Source organism: Mizuhopecten yessoensis, unplaced genomic scaffold (assembly GCF_002113885.1).
Source record: "Mizuhopecten yessoensis strain PY_sf001 unplaced genomic scaffold, ASM211388v2 scaffold716237, whole genome shotgun sequence".
In the NCBI taxonomy this organism is placed as follows: Eukaryota; Metazoa; Mollusca; class Bivalvia; order Pectinida; family Pectinidae; genus Mizuhopecten; species Mizuhopecten yessoensis.
This window is the reverse complement of record NW_018480016.1, coordinates 391,497-408,318: the sequence shown is the minus strand read 5'-3', so window position 1 is coordinate 408,318 and position 16,822 is coordinate 391,497. Positions and strand designations below refer to the sequence as shown.

Sequence of the window (16,822 nt, the reverse complement as noted above, 5' to 3'; positions counted from 1 at the left end):
GACTCCTTTCACTTTCAGAAGAATACGATGTTTTTACACAACTCCCTATGGTGCCCCTTTGATTTTTGTCAAATTTAAGAAAATCCACTTTTGAAATGCTCCAGGAACCTCGGATATTGCAAATATTCTTAAAACACCTCATAAACTGTGTTTTTCTAACCGGAAGTTATCGAGCGAATCTCAGCAACTTATCTAGGTCATGGAGGCAGCATCGAAAAATTCGATCGAAAGTGCAGAAAATGGCTATTTGGTCGTTTTCCAGTATTCGATTGCATACTTTTTCATATTACAAGTAAAGGGAGATCATCACATATGTTAGTAAAAAGCATTAATAATTATCACAGAAAAAGAAATTATATATCCCAGGTTTCTAAGTGATTGGGAGTCCCCCTACCTACCCCCGGGATATGACACTTTTGAAACAATAAATATTTAAAAATAGTGTTAATATATGAAAAGCATTAAATGTGATCCGGCACAGATAAGTAGCTGTACAGTATTCAAAACTGTTCGATACACAAGGTAAAATGCTGACTGGTCGGTAGTTTGTTTAAATCAGGAACTACCTGTGCCTCCTTTAGTCTACAAGGGTAGATACGTAGTAAATCATTTTTCGGAGTGTATGCTGCAGAAGGTTGAACATCCAAGGCGCGTATTCCGTCTTTTCGTATTGCAGAGTTATCTGCTCTTGTGAGCAGGTATTGATTTTTACGTCAATTGTTTGTGAGAGTAACGTCCTAATATTTTGAGAAAACGACGTAATTTTCTCACACAGACTAATGACTTAACAATTAATATCTGCTCACAAGAGCAGATAATTCTGCAATACGAAAAGACGGATTAGCACCGGAGGAGGGGAGAGTATGGGAGGCTGGAAAATAATAAGAATTCTACTAGGCCATGGTAGCAATTTCTCTTATTCTGGGAACTCCGTTTAGACTTATTGTTAACAGGTAAAACCCGACTTTTTATATGAATAATATTAACTTTTGTACTTATCTAAGTGCTTTACGATCTACATTAACTTTCGAGATTTGCCAATGTGTATAGACAATCTCATCAGACTAAAAGTTTCGAGAAGATTTTTTTTATTTCTTTCCTTTTTTATGATTTTCATGATTGATACGGACGGTCGATATTAATCATAAAGCAAAAGAAAATGATAAAAATATATGATTGAAAATATCTTCTTGAACATTTTAGTGTATGCTTAAGCATACAAACCACGCCACTGAACGGAACTCTGATTTATCAAAACAGTGGCTAATCTTGCGCTCAGAAGCACACTAATGTCAGTGCAACAGGCTCTAATGAGTTTTGAAGATATGCCATCGATACCAGTGGCCTTCTTCGCCTTCACCTTAGAGATAGCCTTTTCAACCACGAAAGGAGAAACATGATTAAAACAAAACTTTGACTCATCATTATTGTGTGCCCTAATCTCTTTTAAAATAGTTTCATCAGAAGAATCTTCTGTACCAATATCAGAAGCAACATTAACATAAAAAGCCACCAATAAAACATTGCTGACCGCTGCTTGATCACTGATAATGACCTCATTTTCCTTTAAAATTACATTAATGCATTGTGCAGAGCCCTTATTTGATAAAAATGGTTACATGGTGGGCCAGAAATCAGGTAAGAAAGCATGTAACGGCATGACGCAGGCAGTAGTAATGAAAAATAAATCCTTTCAAAACTTTTTGGTAATGAGTGTACGATCTTGTGTTACATACATGTTTTAAAATCATAGAAATAACGCGAAATAAGCATTTTGTTGAGTCTTTATCATGAAACGCATGAAATACCTGCGGACGCGTCATGACAGTACACGGTGGCAAGCGCGCACGAGCGGGTCATAGCTTTGGGGAAATAGGCGTAGCAATCCGCCGTAGCTTTTTTTGACCGACCGAAGAAAAAAAACGAGCACACAGACACGTCATTTTCTTTGTATTTTCTATTATCTCATATTCTCCTCTTAAAATAAGGCATAGCTTTTCTTAAGAAAGACAGTCAGTGGAAAATTTTGACTTTTCACGAAAGCAGATCCTAAAGGCGTATGAATACTCATATACCTTATCGTACCGTGTATATAACGAAATGGATCAACAATTAAACTATCTTTCTTATTAAAAGTCTGATTTCCTTTTCTTTAATGCATCCCCGATTTCTGAAAACAGCGTTTGTTTTGTTTTCAGTATTCACTGTTTCTTTCCATTTTTTTTGATAAAGCCTTCTGCTGATTCAGAAAACAGTACTACGTAATCTGGATTACAAGAAGGAAATACACTTAGTCCCCCCAAAACAGTAACTAGCTCCACTATTTTCAATAAAGCTCTTCTCAAATTCATTAACAAACAAAACAAAAATATTGCGATTGTTCACATTGTATCAATTCAACATTATTGTAGAATAAGTTATTACATTTGCTATTAACTAAAACACCAGATTGTTTTCTCATCTAAATAAGGAGTAACTGTTGCTGAAAACTACCTCGATGGAAGAATTGTGTCAACTGTTATCATTCTTGCCTTATTTTATTTATTGGTTGCGACCTCAGAGCGATAATTCGACAGATCTGCAGCGCACACGCAGGCATACACACATAGGGATATATTAGCCAGGTGGCATAGGACTAGTAGTTCGCGCCTGATAAGGCAGCTCCTACATACGAATTCCTCAGAAATTGTTTTAATTGTATATCTATGTTCTGTAAAGCGCTTTAGAATGGCTTATGTTAGCTATTTAAGGCGCTACATCAATTGTAGTATATTATTGTTATTATTATGTCATAAAATTGTAATAACCAAATATAAAAAGTAACAAATATAAGTATGACTATATGGTATATATGATACAGCAAATTATTTTAATTTATTGGATTATAATTTAATAGTGTTGAATGTGGCTTTTTGGCAATTAAATTGATAAATGCGTCCTGAATTAAAGTATTTCATGGGAGGTAACTCTTACTTGTGCTGCTGCTGATGCTGCTACATGGCGCGATGCTGAAAGACTAATCACCTCGAGGTGTCATTCCGGAGTTACGGAATAATGGTATTGGTGTGGAGGTGTCATTCCGGAGTTACGGAATAATGGTATTGGTGTGGAGGTGTCATTCCGGAGTTACGGAATAATGATATTGGTGTGGAGGTGTCATTCCGGAGTTACGGAATAATGGTATTGGTGTGGAGCTGTTCAATGCTTTTGAATGATGAATATTTTTTTCTGACTGGGAGTCTCTGGTTCAATATGGATCGATGGCATTGGACCATTTTGCGCGTCCTAGTTCCTTGCCTATTGATTTCCGAATTAGTTAGAAAAGTTCTGTTGGGTGTTTTTACAGTATTTTTTTAAGCAGATTTTTTTTAGGTTCTAGCTACTGAACATGCATACAATCTGATGCCTCCCATCTTCCTATCACATGTGTACTATATATATTCTCTTGACGAGGGTATACATTTAATGCATCCTTGTATTACTCGATAATGGTCGGGTCGGTGAACGAAAGCTACTCACGGGATAGCTTGACATTGTGGAACCTCTGGGTATTCCGCCTGCCGTACTGTTCCAGCTCCTCGACTTGACCAGTTAGAGAGCCGACCTGGTCCTCTAGGGCTGAACATTTGGTAGTTAGAAAGTCATTAGATATTTTCATCTCGCTGATTTCAGAAGCTTGGGCATGGACGGTCCACAGGTTCTAGCCGCGTCTGCCAATACATAATATAATCGATTATATTATGGGTGTATTGACAGGCGAGGCTACTACCTATATACCGTCTGCTGGAAGGCAACATGTCGGCCATTGTATCACGGACAATGGCGTAGAGAGTATCCCGTAGATGGGGTATGAATGCCTCGACACTAGTCTCGTTCAACCTCGACACATGCACGTGCAATGCAAGAGACGAATGCTGGGCTCGATAGAGTAGCATGCATAAAAGTATTAAGGTCTATGACTGACCGTCCCTTTACCTGCATCATGTTGGAGCGATTGGCCTTCCTCCGAGAGGGATGGGAACGGGTTGCGCCTCCTGTCGGTGGGGAGTTCGGCAAGTCCGGGGGACACTGTGTCCGGGGACATGGTTTATATAAAGTTCATATTATGAAGCTCAATTTGGTCAAACAAAGGGCAGTGGTGGGTTACTCAGTAATAAAAGATGAATGTCTCTTCATGGGTGGGTTACCGGTATATTCAATATCCAGAAAACATTTGCCCATGTAACTTATCACCATGGTGAATTGTCATTTGGTTACATATCGCTTGAAACACACACTTGTATAAAGCCGTATTTCTTGGAGGAGCTGGTCAAATTTTATCAGTCAATCGACATCTCATGAAGTATCTTTTCTCGACAGATATGAAAACACAGAAATGATATACATAAAATGTAGAGGTTTTAAAGTCTTATAAATGTCCTATCTTTCTTGCGCATTCAGTAGTTTTATTTTCCCTTAAGAAACAAACCTACTCATATATTCTGGCTGACATGGTAATGCGTATCTTCATGTACACAAGCTTCCTCCATTGCATTAAAGTTCCTCTTTAGACCTTAATCTTCAGAGGATGTCAAAAACTTTTAAACGGTGAAATTACCGCTTTCCGCTGAAATTAAATTCCTGTCATTGTGTGCATGTATATAATGCGCATACACTTTTATAAAAACTTTATTTCTTTTTGTAATAACCTAATATAAAAAGGTAACGTAAATAAAAACCACAGTGTAGTTTGTATGATACAGCAAATGATTTTATTTTATTAGATTATAATTAAATAGTGGTAAATGAGACGTTTTTGCAATTAAATTGATAAATGTGTCCTGAATTGAAAGTATGTCATGGGAGGTAACTCTTATTTTGACTCTAGGCAAATCACTTTTTTTTCTCTTCGAAGTTTCTGATTTCACACATGTCTCTGTTGTCACGGTATATTAATTTATAGCCATTTTGTTTATGTAATTTTGTTAAATTTTGCGAGCAGTACCTAAAAATATTTTAAAGAGTTTAATGCCCGCAATGAGAACTGTACTTTATTTTTATAAAACAATGTTTTGTTTCTGGTTTCCCCCCCCCCCCCCCCCATTTCAATCTTGTTGAATTGAAGTATGCTTTAAGGTCTACATTGGTGATAAACCTAAGTGGTAATGCAGTTTTGCATTTCTTATTTTTAAATTAATTGTTAGTGAAATAGCAAGACGAACCAGACTACATGACAGTCACAAACCTGGTTAACAAGCAGACAATGATGAAAGTTGCATATAAACATAATTTAATATCAATATTTTACCGTATACAGGCAGAGACGATTATACTACATACATGCTTATATGCCTCTGGTCCAGGTGTGACTCTATTGTGTGAATATATGAGTGAATCAGCGACATATAACGTCTCTGGTGTGAATCTATTTTTTTCAATTTCAATAATAATGAAATATGGTTGAAAAGCTACTCTTCGGTATTTTTTTGAGTAAGATTGTGTTAATTTACTTGTTTTTGCTTTATTTTCTTTAACATTCTCGCTTTCAATGGATCATTGAGCCTAAAAGCAACGACGTCAAAAACCTCGCGATATGCATGCAATTTTTTTGTCCGGACATTAAACAGCTAGGTGGGTACACAGACACAGGTCCTCAAACAATATATTTATTCAGAGTCTTATAAAGCCTGCTATATTCCACCATAATATACAAACGTAATGTTGAATGAAGCTATTCTGTCATATGAAAATAAATTCAGCGACCTTGCGTGTCTAATTATCGATTTTGTTTACGCCAGTAGACCCATTTTTCGATGAAATTACCTCACCCTGCAAAGTTAATGATCAGAGTTATCGCCCTTCATTATCATCTCATTTCCTGTTTATTGCAAGCACGTGGATAAAAGTGAGAAGTGTCAGAAATGGGACAGAAAAATCGTAATGCAAGAGTCGTTCCTCGTTCTAAGAATGTCGGAAGGAAGAAATGGAAGAAAGGCCATAGTAGCAGTAGTAATCCAGAGACGAAAATATTCAGAGAGGCTGCGAAAAGTAGATTTTTCAACAAACAATCAGGTTTGTGTTGATCAATAAACAGTAAAGATAATTGGATAAAGATAAAGGGTTTTTACTTTTGTCGAATGAGTTTAGGTGCGTTGGATTGTTAGTTTTGTTAATAAATCTTGTATAGCTTTATTAATAAAACTGGCGTTCAAGCACATCTTTAAACAGGTTGGGCACAACGGCGCATATGGATAATAATCCTGCATTTGGGTACCAGTTTAATACCCATTTCAGTAATAATTTTATTACTGAAATGGGGAATAAAGTGAGAAAAAAATCACACAATGTTCTTTTAAACACTTGGAGCAAAAAGGGCATTATTCTTTCAACTGTATCCGATAAATAACATAATGATTGAAGTATATTTGAGTAACAATTTTATTACTGAAAAAAAGTTAGAAAAAGTTAGACACCTGGTCGTCGATGATCGACCCTGTCCAGTTCTGCTACACTGATAAACAAATACCACCAAACTCATAAACTAAAGGACTAAAACTGTAAAAAAAATAGGTCTAGCAAAGCATTGTACTCTGTATAATGAGATGGTTTTCTTTAGAGATTTTATAGTTTTAAAGGAATGCTGACAAATAAACTAACAGTAACATTTCTATTCAACACTGTCTGGTCTGTTGTTTCTAGTACGCAGCAGTCTGCAAATATTTTATCAATAAAAAAAATCTGAACTGATTTTCTGTTCAGCTCCTTGTTCAAAACTCAACTGCTTTACTCTGTTGATATACACAATTTCTTTTGTAAATACTGTGTCTGACTTTACGTTCGTTTGAACACCATGCAGTCAGCTGTATTACTTGAATAATATTACTTGTTTTATTACATAGGCCCAAGCTCGTTGACAGAAGGTGCTCTTGCTAAACATAATGAGGGTCAGGTGGATGGTGATGCCATTCTGTCAGACGATGAATCAGACAGACAGACAGCGGGAGGAAAGACCTTTAACACGTGGGCAACAAACTGGACAGATTGTACCAATGTCACATTCAACAAAGTCCATCGATATTGGGCCTCAAACTCAGCCCTACACAAAGAGGTACTGTTGGTATTCCATCTCTCATGCATGCCATACATGTCAACTCTCCCATTTTCAGTGGGATATTCCTAACATTTTTAGCCAAAATCAACAAAACTCCGGTTGCAGCTGTAAAAAATGTCAAACTTGAAAGTTGAAAACACACAATTTCTATAAAAACTCTTGTTTCAGCTGTAAAAAATGTCAAACTTGAAAGTTGAAAACACACAATTTCTATAAAAACTACTGTTTCAGCCCAATATAATCAAATAAAGAGTTTCTGGCATTGTCATGGCAGTGTTTCAGGGTCATACAACCTGATAATTTCAAGTTTTTTTTTATCATGTCAGTCACTACCTTCCTCATTTCAATTGATACGTATGAATTAAATTCATACCCAACATGTGGATATTTATTTCTCAGCTAGGGAATATTGCAAGGTATCACAAGTATCAATAATTATTTGAGTCAGCTGCTGTACCTCAGGGGAGCCAGCTTTTGTCTCGTACACAAACCTAGTAGCATCCCGAATATCAAAGAAGTGGTTACAAAGTTAATGTTCGGATATTGGCTATGATCAGTCTTGATGGCTGCAACATACTCTGTCACTTACAATTGCTGAATTTTGTATGCCAGTACTGGTACCTCTTGTTATGGCAGAGTGCAGCCTACTGAAATCAGGTCTAGTTCCCCACCATATTACTGAGTTATGGCCCTTTGTTCAACATTTATCTCTATGTCCAAAGCTTTACTGCTTATCTTATATACCCTGTCACCTTCTATTGTCAAATTTTGCCTGTGAGTACCTCTTGAGATAGCAGTGTCAAATACATACTGAAATATTTACAGGTCATGTGCCCCATTATATACAGAGTTATGAGCCTTTATTCATGTGTACTTATGCCGTACTGCGGTGTCGGTTTTCCGGCTGTCAACTTTTTGTTTTGAACGACTTCTTATGAAGAACTGGAGGACCTAGGCTCATGATATTTGGCCAGTAGATACCTGAGATAGAGTGCTATACAGTTCCCTCATTAAAATAACCTTGACCTACTTTCAAGGTCACTGGGGTCAAATATGTTAAAAATTTCAAACAACAATATCCTAAGAACCATTTGGACTAGAGTCCAAGTTATTACAGTAATGAGGTCAATGGTCAACTTTAAGTGCAAGTCGAGAGTCAAAGGTCAATGTGGGTTAAAAGCTTTAAAATCAAAATTCCAAATATCAAACAACAATATCTTCAGAACAGTTTAAGAGATGTTAAAATGTCGTGTGTTCTAGTTACCAAATTTGGTCTTAAGTTACCTACCAGGTATATGTCAGTTTCGTGTAACAAATGAAACAGGTGAGTGATACATGCTGTCTGGGCCTCTTGTTTTAAGTCCTAGTTTGTTCAGAGGTGGGGAAGATTGATTGTTATAATTTGCCTTGTTATTCATGACATAAGACATGTTTTATATGTGATCTTGATTAAACCTTTTCTCTGTTTTCTATGGTTTTATAGATATTGGCAATCCTGGCTGCTGTAACAGAAGTCATCAAGTCCCAAGGCGGAACAGAAACAGAAACCGAATACTTTGCTGCCCTGGTAAGATAATCATCCAAATACTGTGTTTAATTTCATACAGCATTAAATAGGTAGACTGTTATGACCTAGACCACAACACGACTCCTATGTCTTCTACTTAGTAGAATTCTTAGTCCTGACTTTGTTGTTTTTAGGTCACCTGGGCCCACTTGTATAAAACATATCAAAGTTAAGGAAAATCTCGAGCAATGTATTGCCTATGGGAAATCTTAGACTTGAGGAAATCTCAAGAGTTTAGATGCTTTATACAAGTGGGCCCAAAGCTTTAGCTCAAGTGACCTATTGCTATCCGTCATCCATCGACCGTTAACATTTTCAACTTAAGCTGAAATACTGGCAAAGGGATTTCATTGATACTTCATGGGAATGTTAATGACAACTCCCTGACCAAGTGTTGTTATATTTTGGGTCGATCAGAAATCCAATATGGCCACCAAGGCCACCATTTTGAAAAACTATTTCAAACTTAAAGTCAAGTTCTACTGAGCCAATTTAACTGAAACTAGGTAGGAATGTTCAACTCATGGTCCTGACAAAGTGTCGTTCATTTTTGGGTCGATCAGAAATCCAATATAGCCACCATTTTAAAAAACTATTTCAAACTTAAAGTCAAGTTCAACTGGGCCGATTTAACTGAAACTTGGAAGGAATGATCAACTCATGGTCCTGGCAAAACTTCACTTAAAGTTATACTTAACTTTTTTTAAAGCAAATTTTGGTAGGGATGATTGACATCATTATCTCCACTTCATATTTCAACAACAAAACTTAATACTGTTGGACTCAGGTGACCGTTAAGGCCTATGGGCCTCTTGTTTTGGGACTCAGCATATTTTGCAATTCTGTGCTTGGAAGTTTTATTCGTCAAAACCATTTCTGTAATGAACAGAACAGGGATGATTTTTAATGGTAAATAATTTGTCGTCAAAAATATCTTTTATGAGGGCAAGGATAAAATGAGTTGCACAAAACAGGTATGGTATGTCCAGACTATACAGATCAAACAAGTAGTTCTTTCAATTATAGACTATTTAACAGAATGTTGATGGATTCTTATTTACTAGTCATAAGTAATATTGTTGAGAGTTTCAGGATGGATTGAACTCAGCTGAAAATATGACCATATATGTAGACAATATAAAATGTGTAAAGCTGCTGGGGTTAAACTGTGTTGTATAAACTATGTGTTTATTTTTGTATTTTACAGATGACAGCATTAGAGACCACAGAAGGACTTGACTCTCTCACAGCAATAACTTACCTACTCAACATTGTTCTGAAAAGGTTAGTGTAACAACAATACTCATTCTTCACCTTAACCCTCTCACCACTGTAGACCATAATGGACTTGTCCAGATCAATGCACGGGAGAGTCTACTAAAGTTGCATAGGGATGAAAGGGTTAAACGGTCAGTGACTCAACATTTACACATTGATGATAAATAGTACATGGGGTAAATGTGTCTTAATATTGCTGCCATTACTTTATTAATAACTGATGATGTCCAGAGTTTTAGTTGTCTTGTAAAATTTGGGAGGTCCTGTTTTGTTGAAGTTCATACTATTTGAGTTTCAGTGTACAATTTGAAGGAGATCTAACTATATTATATTTTGGCATAAACAGTTATATGCAATAGATTATTTAACATGTACATTTTAAGTATAAAAGGCTATATTTTTTCTTTATTTGATTTCAGAGTACCACCAACAGTACTGCGCAGTAGATTTTCAGAAGTTGCTAGGCAACTGTTGGATGTCATGGCAACCCATGTTGATGGAGAATCAACTTCACTCCTAAAATCGGTATGTCATATCAATGAAAATGTTAAGTTTAAAGATAATTACCCATAAACTACATGTGTAAGTCAGACATAACAAGGATACCTATTACCAGGATTTACCCATGTTGATAAGTTAATCCATCTATGCTAGATATTTGAGAAAATAGCATTGTAGACTCCTGATTTTGGTATGTGAAATTTAGCACTTCCTACCAGTGATTTACCAAGCTATCCTCATGTTCAAACATCTATTGATTTCATCTGAAAGAACAACTTAAATTATATCCTACTAAAAGGTTCTTTTGACCCTGGGTAGTATATATACACATTTGATTTATGTTTTTATTTTTGGGCACACAGCAGATTCTCTCCATGAAAATTTCAAAGGTTGATTACAGTAAACCTTCGGTCAGTTCTAACAAAATTAGATAAATATTGATGAACCTGTTTGAATTATACGAAATTATGCTTCAGAAAATAAGCGTGAGTTCGAACTATCGGCAAAATATTTGACAAAGTGTCGATCAAGGCACAAACATATAAGCCCGACATATCCAATGTAAGGTCGATACGTAATAACGACGGCCTGGCATAGAACAATGGCACATTTATAAATGGGTAAAATGATAGTATATTATTTAATTCAATGTTAAGTGATAATTTTACTTTCTTCATTTCGTGATCATTATGATCTTGATTGCGAAGCAGAGGCCATTGGGTAGGCCCCAAAACAGTACACGTTTCATTTGTTACACAAAAGTTAGACTACCTTGTATCAGAGACCTAAATATGGAGTCTCTGCATGGTTATATGTTTCATTTGAATAAGAAACTATTGTATATATTATTTCGTAATGAATGGTCCGTTTAATAAATTGAAAAACATAGTCTACATAACCTGTTGCATTTACGAAAGCGCTACTCTAAATATAGGTCTATATGTTATTAAAATTAGGTCAGAACATCAACATGTCTGCTTTTAAATTATAAGTAATAGTCCTAATATCTACCAAACTTATTTGACACCTTCAAAATTACCCATCGCTAATTGGATTGTTTGGACTGGACATGAATGCTAATCACGTGCACAATGTATTTTTCAAACAATGTAAAAAAACGAATCAACGCTAAAATCTGTGACATATATTTATAGTTTGTCTGTCACAGCTGTACTGCAATGCTCACACATACAACCCATTACCCTAAACGTGCCTGTTGATCAAAGTATTGGCATTTTTTCCAGGGCCGATCGCCGCGAGCTTTCAATGAAGTTTGTCGAAAAAAAATCTTACTTAACTTTACGTTCTTCATTTGACAAGTTTGGACTATCCGAAATAGGATCAATTATAAACAACCAGAGTTTGAACTATCACTAGCTAGAAAATTATTGTTTTTATTGAAAAAAATAGGTGTTCAAACTATCTGCCAATTCGAACTGACCGGAGGTTTACCGTAGTATGTATTTAGATGTGATTTGGAGTAAGTATGATACATGGGAGAAACACAGACAGTGTAGTAGATCTAGATCCAAATGTCAAAAAGGGAGGTCCAGAAGGTGAACTAAAATAAGGATTCAATGCCATGTTGGCTAAGTTGACTGTTGTGTTGTTGCAGCTGATTATGTCACTAGCAACGCTGCTGCGAGTTCAGGAGCCAGCTGTATGGTCAAACTCGTCCACTCACAGGATTTACTCCGGCCTCCTCACCTTCACCACTCACAAAAAACCCAAGGTAAGTATATCACTCCTTTCTCTGCAAGTTAGTGAGGGGTGTAAAGGGGGTGGTGTCAGTGTTCAGTGTAAATAGAGGATCTGACATTAATTTCCACTTTGTAGAAAACATGTTGAAGAAGTTTTAATTTTAATGAGCCTCCTGTGACCTGCAATTAAAAATTGTGACCATTTTCAAAAATATAATATGAAATGAAAATGAATGTAAAATCATATGTCTACACCTGAACAGGTCCGGAAGGCTGCCCACCAGGGTGTGTGTATAATACTGAGGGGTAGCCTGTTTATGACCCAGGGAGATCCTCCACCTCATCACCCAGCAGCCTCCATCACGGCCAAATTCTGCATCCAGAAAGTTGAGGAGTGTGGAGGTAATAGTGGTATACATATAGCAATATATAAAATTTCACAACAAAATACTGTAACGGATTAAAACATTTTCTGTTTCCAAACTACTCATTAAAATTTTCTGTGATTCCAAAAGGTTGTATTATTCTAGTAACAATTTGAGTGTAAAAGGACTCATGTTTGCAGAGGCTGTTATTTAGTATTGCATGTTCCAACCTGCCTTAAATATTAATATTGCAGTACTGTTTTAATAATAATAATAATACATATATACCGCTTTATCACAACCTAGTTCGTAGGTCGTCTCAAAGCGGTTCACAAATTATTATCCATGAACATTTAGAATATCACATGTATTTTACTTATGTTTGTCTGTAAGAAATGGGTACATTGTCCAAGACTTGATAAAAACTCAACCTTTTAAAAACAATATGTATCATATTTATATTGGTTTTTTTTTTATCTCATGTAAAATCATGTAGAGTTGTAAGTACTTGTGGACCCGACTCATGAATTTGGTCGACAGCTCAGGGCTACAAGAGGAGAAGTGATCATCTATTGTTAATGTTAGATTTTATTTGAGTATGTGACATTTCAGGTTCTGGAGATGCGACAGACACTCTACACACCCTGTCCTTACTGAAGGAGGTGGTGGGGCTCCTTCCCCAGCATAGTACCAAGTCTGTGTGTGAAACTATACTGAGACTGATGACCCTCAGTAACCCGGTAAGTAGTGTGGGACCATACTGAGACTGATGACCCTCAGTACCCAGGTAAGTAGTGAGAGACTATACCGAGACTGATGACCCTCAGTAACCCGGTAAGTATTGTGGGACTATACTGAGACTGATGCCCCTCAGTAACCAGGTAAGTAGTGATAGACTATACTGAGACTGATGACCTTCAGTAACCCGGTAAGTAGTGTGGGACTCTACTGAGACTGATGACCCTCAGTACCCCAGTAAGTAGTGAGAGACTATACTACACCCTGTCCTTACTGAAGGAGGTGGTGGGGCTCCTTCCCCAGCATAGTACCAAGTCTGTGCGTGAAACTATACTGAGACTGATGGCCCTCAGTAACCCGGTAAGTAGTGTGGCACTATACTGAGACTGATGACCCTTAGTAACCCGGTAAGTCGTGTGAGGCTATACTGAGACTGATGAACCTCAGTAACCAGGTAAGTAGTGAGATACTATACTGAGACTGATGACCCTTAGTAACCCGGTAAGTCGTGTGAGGCTATACTGAGACTGATGACATTTCAGGTTCTGGAGATGCGACAGACACTCTACACACCCTGTCCTTACTGAAGGAGGTGGTGGGGCTCCTTCCCCAGCATAGTACCAAGTCTGTGTGTGAAACTATGCTGAGACTGATGACCCTCAGTACCCAGGTAAGTAGTGAGAGACTATACCGAGACTGATGACCCTCAGTAACCATGTAAGTAGTGAGATACTATACTGAGACTGATGACCCTAAGTAACCCAGTAAGTAGTGAGAGACTATACTACACCCTGTCCTTACTGAAGGAGGTGGTGGGTCTCCTTCCCCAGCATAGTACCAAGTCTGTGCGTGAAACTATACTGAGACTGATGGCCCTCAGTAACCCGGTAAGTAGTGTGGCACTATACTGATACTGATGACCCTCAGTAACCCGGTAAGTATTGTGGGACTATACTGAGACTGATGCCCCTCAGTAACCCAGTAAGTAGTGTGGCACTATACTGATACTGATGACCCTCAGTAACCCGGTAAGTAGTGGGGGACTATACTGAGACTGATGACCCTCAGCAACCCAGTAAGTAGTGTAAGACTATACTGAGACGGATGACCCTTAGTAACCCGGTAAGTAGTGTGGGACTCTACTGAGACTGATGACCCTCAGTAATCAGGTAAGTAGTGAGAGACTATACTGCGACTGATGACCCTCAGCAACCCAGTAAGTAGTACGAGTCTATACTGCGACGGATGACCCTTAGTAACCCGGTAAGTAGTGTGGGGCTATACTGAGACTGATGACCCTCAGCAACCCAGTAAGTAGTACGAGTCTATACTGCGACGGATGACCCTTAGTAACCCGGTAAGTCGTGTGAGGCTATACTGAGACTGATGAACCTCAGTAACCAGGTAAGTAGTGATAGACTATACTGAGACTGATGACCCGCAGGAACCAGGTAAGTAGTGAGAGACTATACTGCGACTGATGACCCTCAGCAACCCAGTAAGTAGTGTGAGACTATACTAAGACTGATGACCCTCAGTAACCCTGTAAGTAGTGTGGGACTATACTGAGACTGATGGCCCTCAGTAACCCAGTAAGTAGTCAGAGACTATACTGAGACTGATGACCTTCAGTAACCCGGTAAGTAGTGTGGCACTATACTGAGACTGATGACCCTTAGTAACCCGGTAAGTCGTGTGAGGCTATACTGAGACTGATGACCGGTGGTGGGGCTCCTTCCCCAGCATAGTACCAAGTCTGTGTGTGAAACTATGCTGAGACTGATGACCCTCAGTAACCCGGTAAGTAGTGGGGGACTATACTGAGACTGATGACCCCCAGTAACCCAGTAAGTAGTGAGAGACTATACTGCGACTGATGACCCTCAGCAACCCAGTAAGTAGTACGAGTCTATACTGCGACGGATGACCCTTAGTAACCCGGTAAGTAGTGTGGGACTCTACTGAGACTGATGACCCTCAGTACCCCAGTAAGTAGTGAGAGACTATCCTGAGACTGATGACCCTCAGTAATCAGGTAAGTAGTGAGAGACTATACCGAGACTGATGACCCTCAGTAACCCGGTAAGTATTGTGGGACTATACTGAGACTGATGCCCCTCAGTAACCCAGTAAGTAGTGTGTGACTATACTGAGACTGATGACCCTAAGTAACCCAGTAAGTAGTGAGAGACTATACTGCGACTGATGACCCTCAGCAACCCAGTAAGTAGTGTGAGTCTATACTGAGACGGATGACCCTTAGTAACCCGGAAAGTAGTGTGAGGCTATACTGAGACTGATGACCTTCAGTAACCCGGTAAGTAGTGTGGGCCTATACTGAGACTGATGACCCTCAGCAACCCAGTAAGTAGTACGAGTCTATACTGCGACGGATGACCCTTAGTAACCCGGTAAGTAGTGTGGGCCTATACTGAGACTGATGACCCTCATTAACCCGGTAAGTAGTGAGAGACTATACTGCGACTGATGACCCTCAGCAACCCAGTAAGTAGTGTGAGACTATTTTTATTTGAGTATGTGACATTTCAGGTTCTGGAGATGCGACAGACACTCTACACACCCTGTCCTTACTGAAGGAGGTGGTGGGTCTCCTTCCCCAGCATAGTACCAAGTCTGTGTGTGAAACTATACTGAGACTGATGACCCTCAGCAACCCAGTAAGTAGTGTGAGTCTATACTGAGACGGATGACCCTTAGTAACCAGGTAAGTAGTGTGAGGCTATACTGAGACTGACGACACTCAGTAACCCAGTAAGTAGTGTGTGACTATACTGAGACTGATGACCCTTAGTAACCCGGTAAGTAGTGTGGGGCTATACTGAGACTGATGACCCTCAGTACCCCGGTAAGTAGTGTGAGGCTATAATGAGACTGAAGACCCTCAGTAACCCAGTAAGTAGGGAGAGACTATACTGAGACTGATGACCCTCAGTAACCAGGTAAGTAGAACTAGTCACCACTCGTGCTCATCAATCAGCATGTCCCTGTCACTGACAAATTTTTTTCCCCATCTCACTTTAAATTCTAACATTCATTTTATCACCCGACCATACATATATCATTGATAAAGTACCTCACTATGTAATCCCCCTATGTATTCATATTTAGAATAGCTGTATTGTTTAAGTATCCTTGGTAAGCATGTTGTCTTTAATTACCAAATCAATTAGTTTTATTATCCTGTTAGTGTCATTATCATACTCATAGCTTTCAGGGATCTGTGCATTACTGCAAGTATTAAAATATATACCCCCATCAAGTTAGCAGTATTGTATATGTATGCATACTTGTGATCTTAGGGACTCCATAAACTGTATTAATATAGCCCAAATGTCAAACCCAATTGACTATAATTAGCATGTTTCAACCTCCAGGCTTGAAAGGTATAGCTATAACTTTCCTGACCTTCAAGTAACCCAAACAGTTAATATTGTGTGACCTTGGGACTTTAACAGTATCATTTTCATACTTAAGACTTTCAGTGAATTTGTCCAGCGACAATTTTGGAAGCTGTACTTGTAATCCTGATATTTGTTAGAAGACGGACATCTGATTCAAGTGT

The 16,822-nt window shown here is 38.2% G+C and overlaps 1 protein-coding gene across 1 annotated transcript in view; it reads left to right on the top strand.

The window, feature by feature from the left end:
• The first annotated feature begins 5,858 nt into the window (after positions 1–5,858).
• LOC110442252 (RRP12-like protein) overlaps positions 5,859–16,822 on the top strand; it is a 34,795-nt gene continuing 23,831 nt past the window's right edge. Inside the window, exons 1-8 of the mRNA XM_021485757.1 lie at positions 5,859–6,051; positions 6,879–7,087; positions 8,574–8,657; positions 9,865–9,941; positions 10,355–10,460; positions 12,052–12,168; positions 12,400–12,538; positions 13,114–13,241. Coding sequence (XP_021341432.1) covers positions 5,901–6,051; positions 6,879–7,087; positions 8,574–8,657; positions 9,865–9,941; positions 10,355–10,460; positions 12,052–12,168; positions 12,400–12,538; positions 13,114–13,241 — 1,011 coding nt within the window. The 5' untranslated portion in view covers positions 5,859–5,900. The remainder of the gene's footprint in view (positions 6,052–6,878; positions 7,088–8,573; positions 8,658–9,864; positions 9,942–10,354; positions 10,461–12,051; positions 12,169–12,399; positions 12,539–13,113; positions 13,242–16,822) is intronic.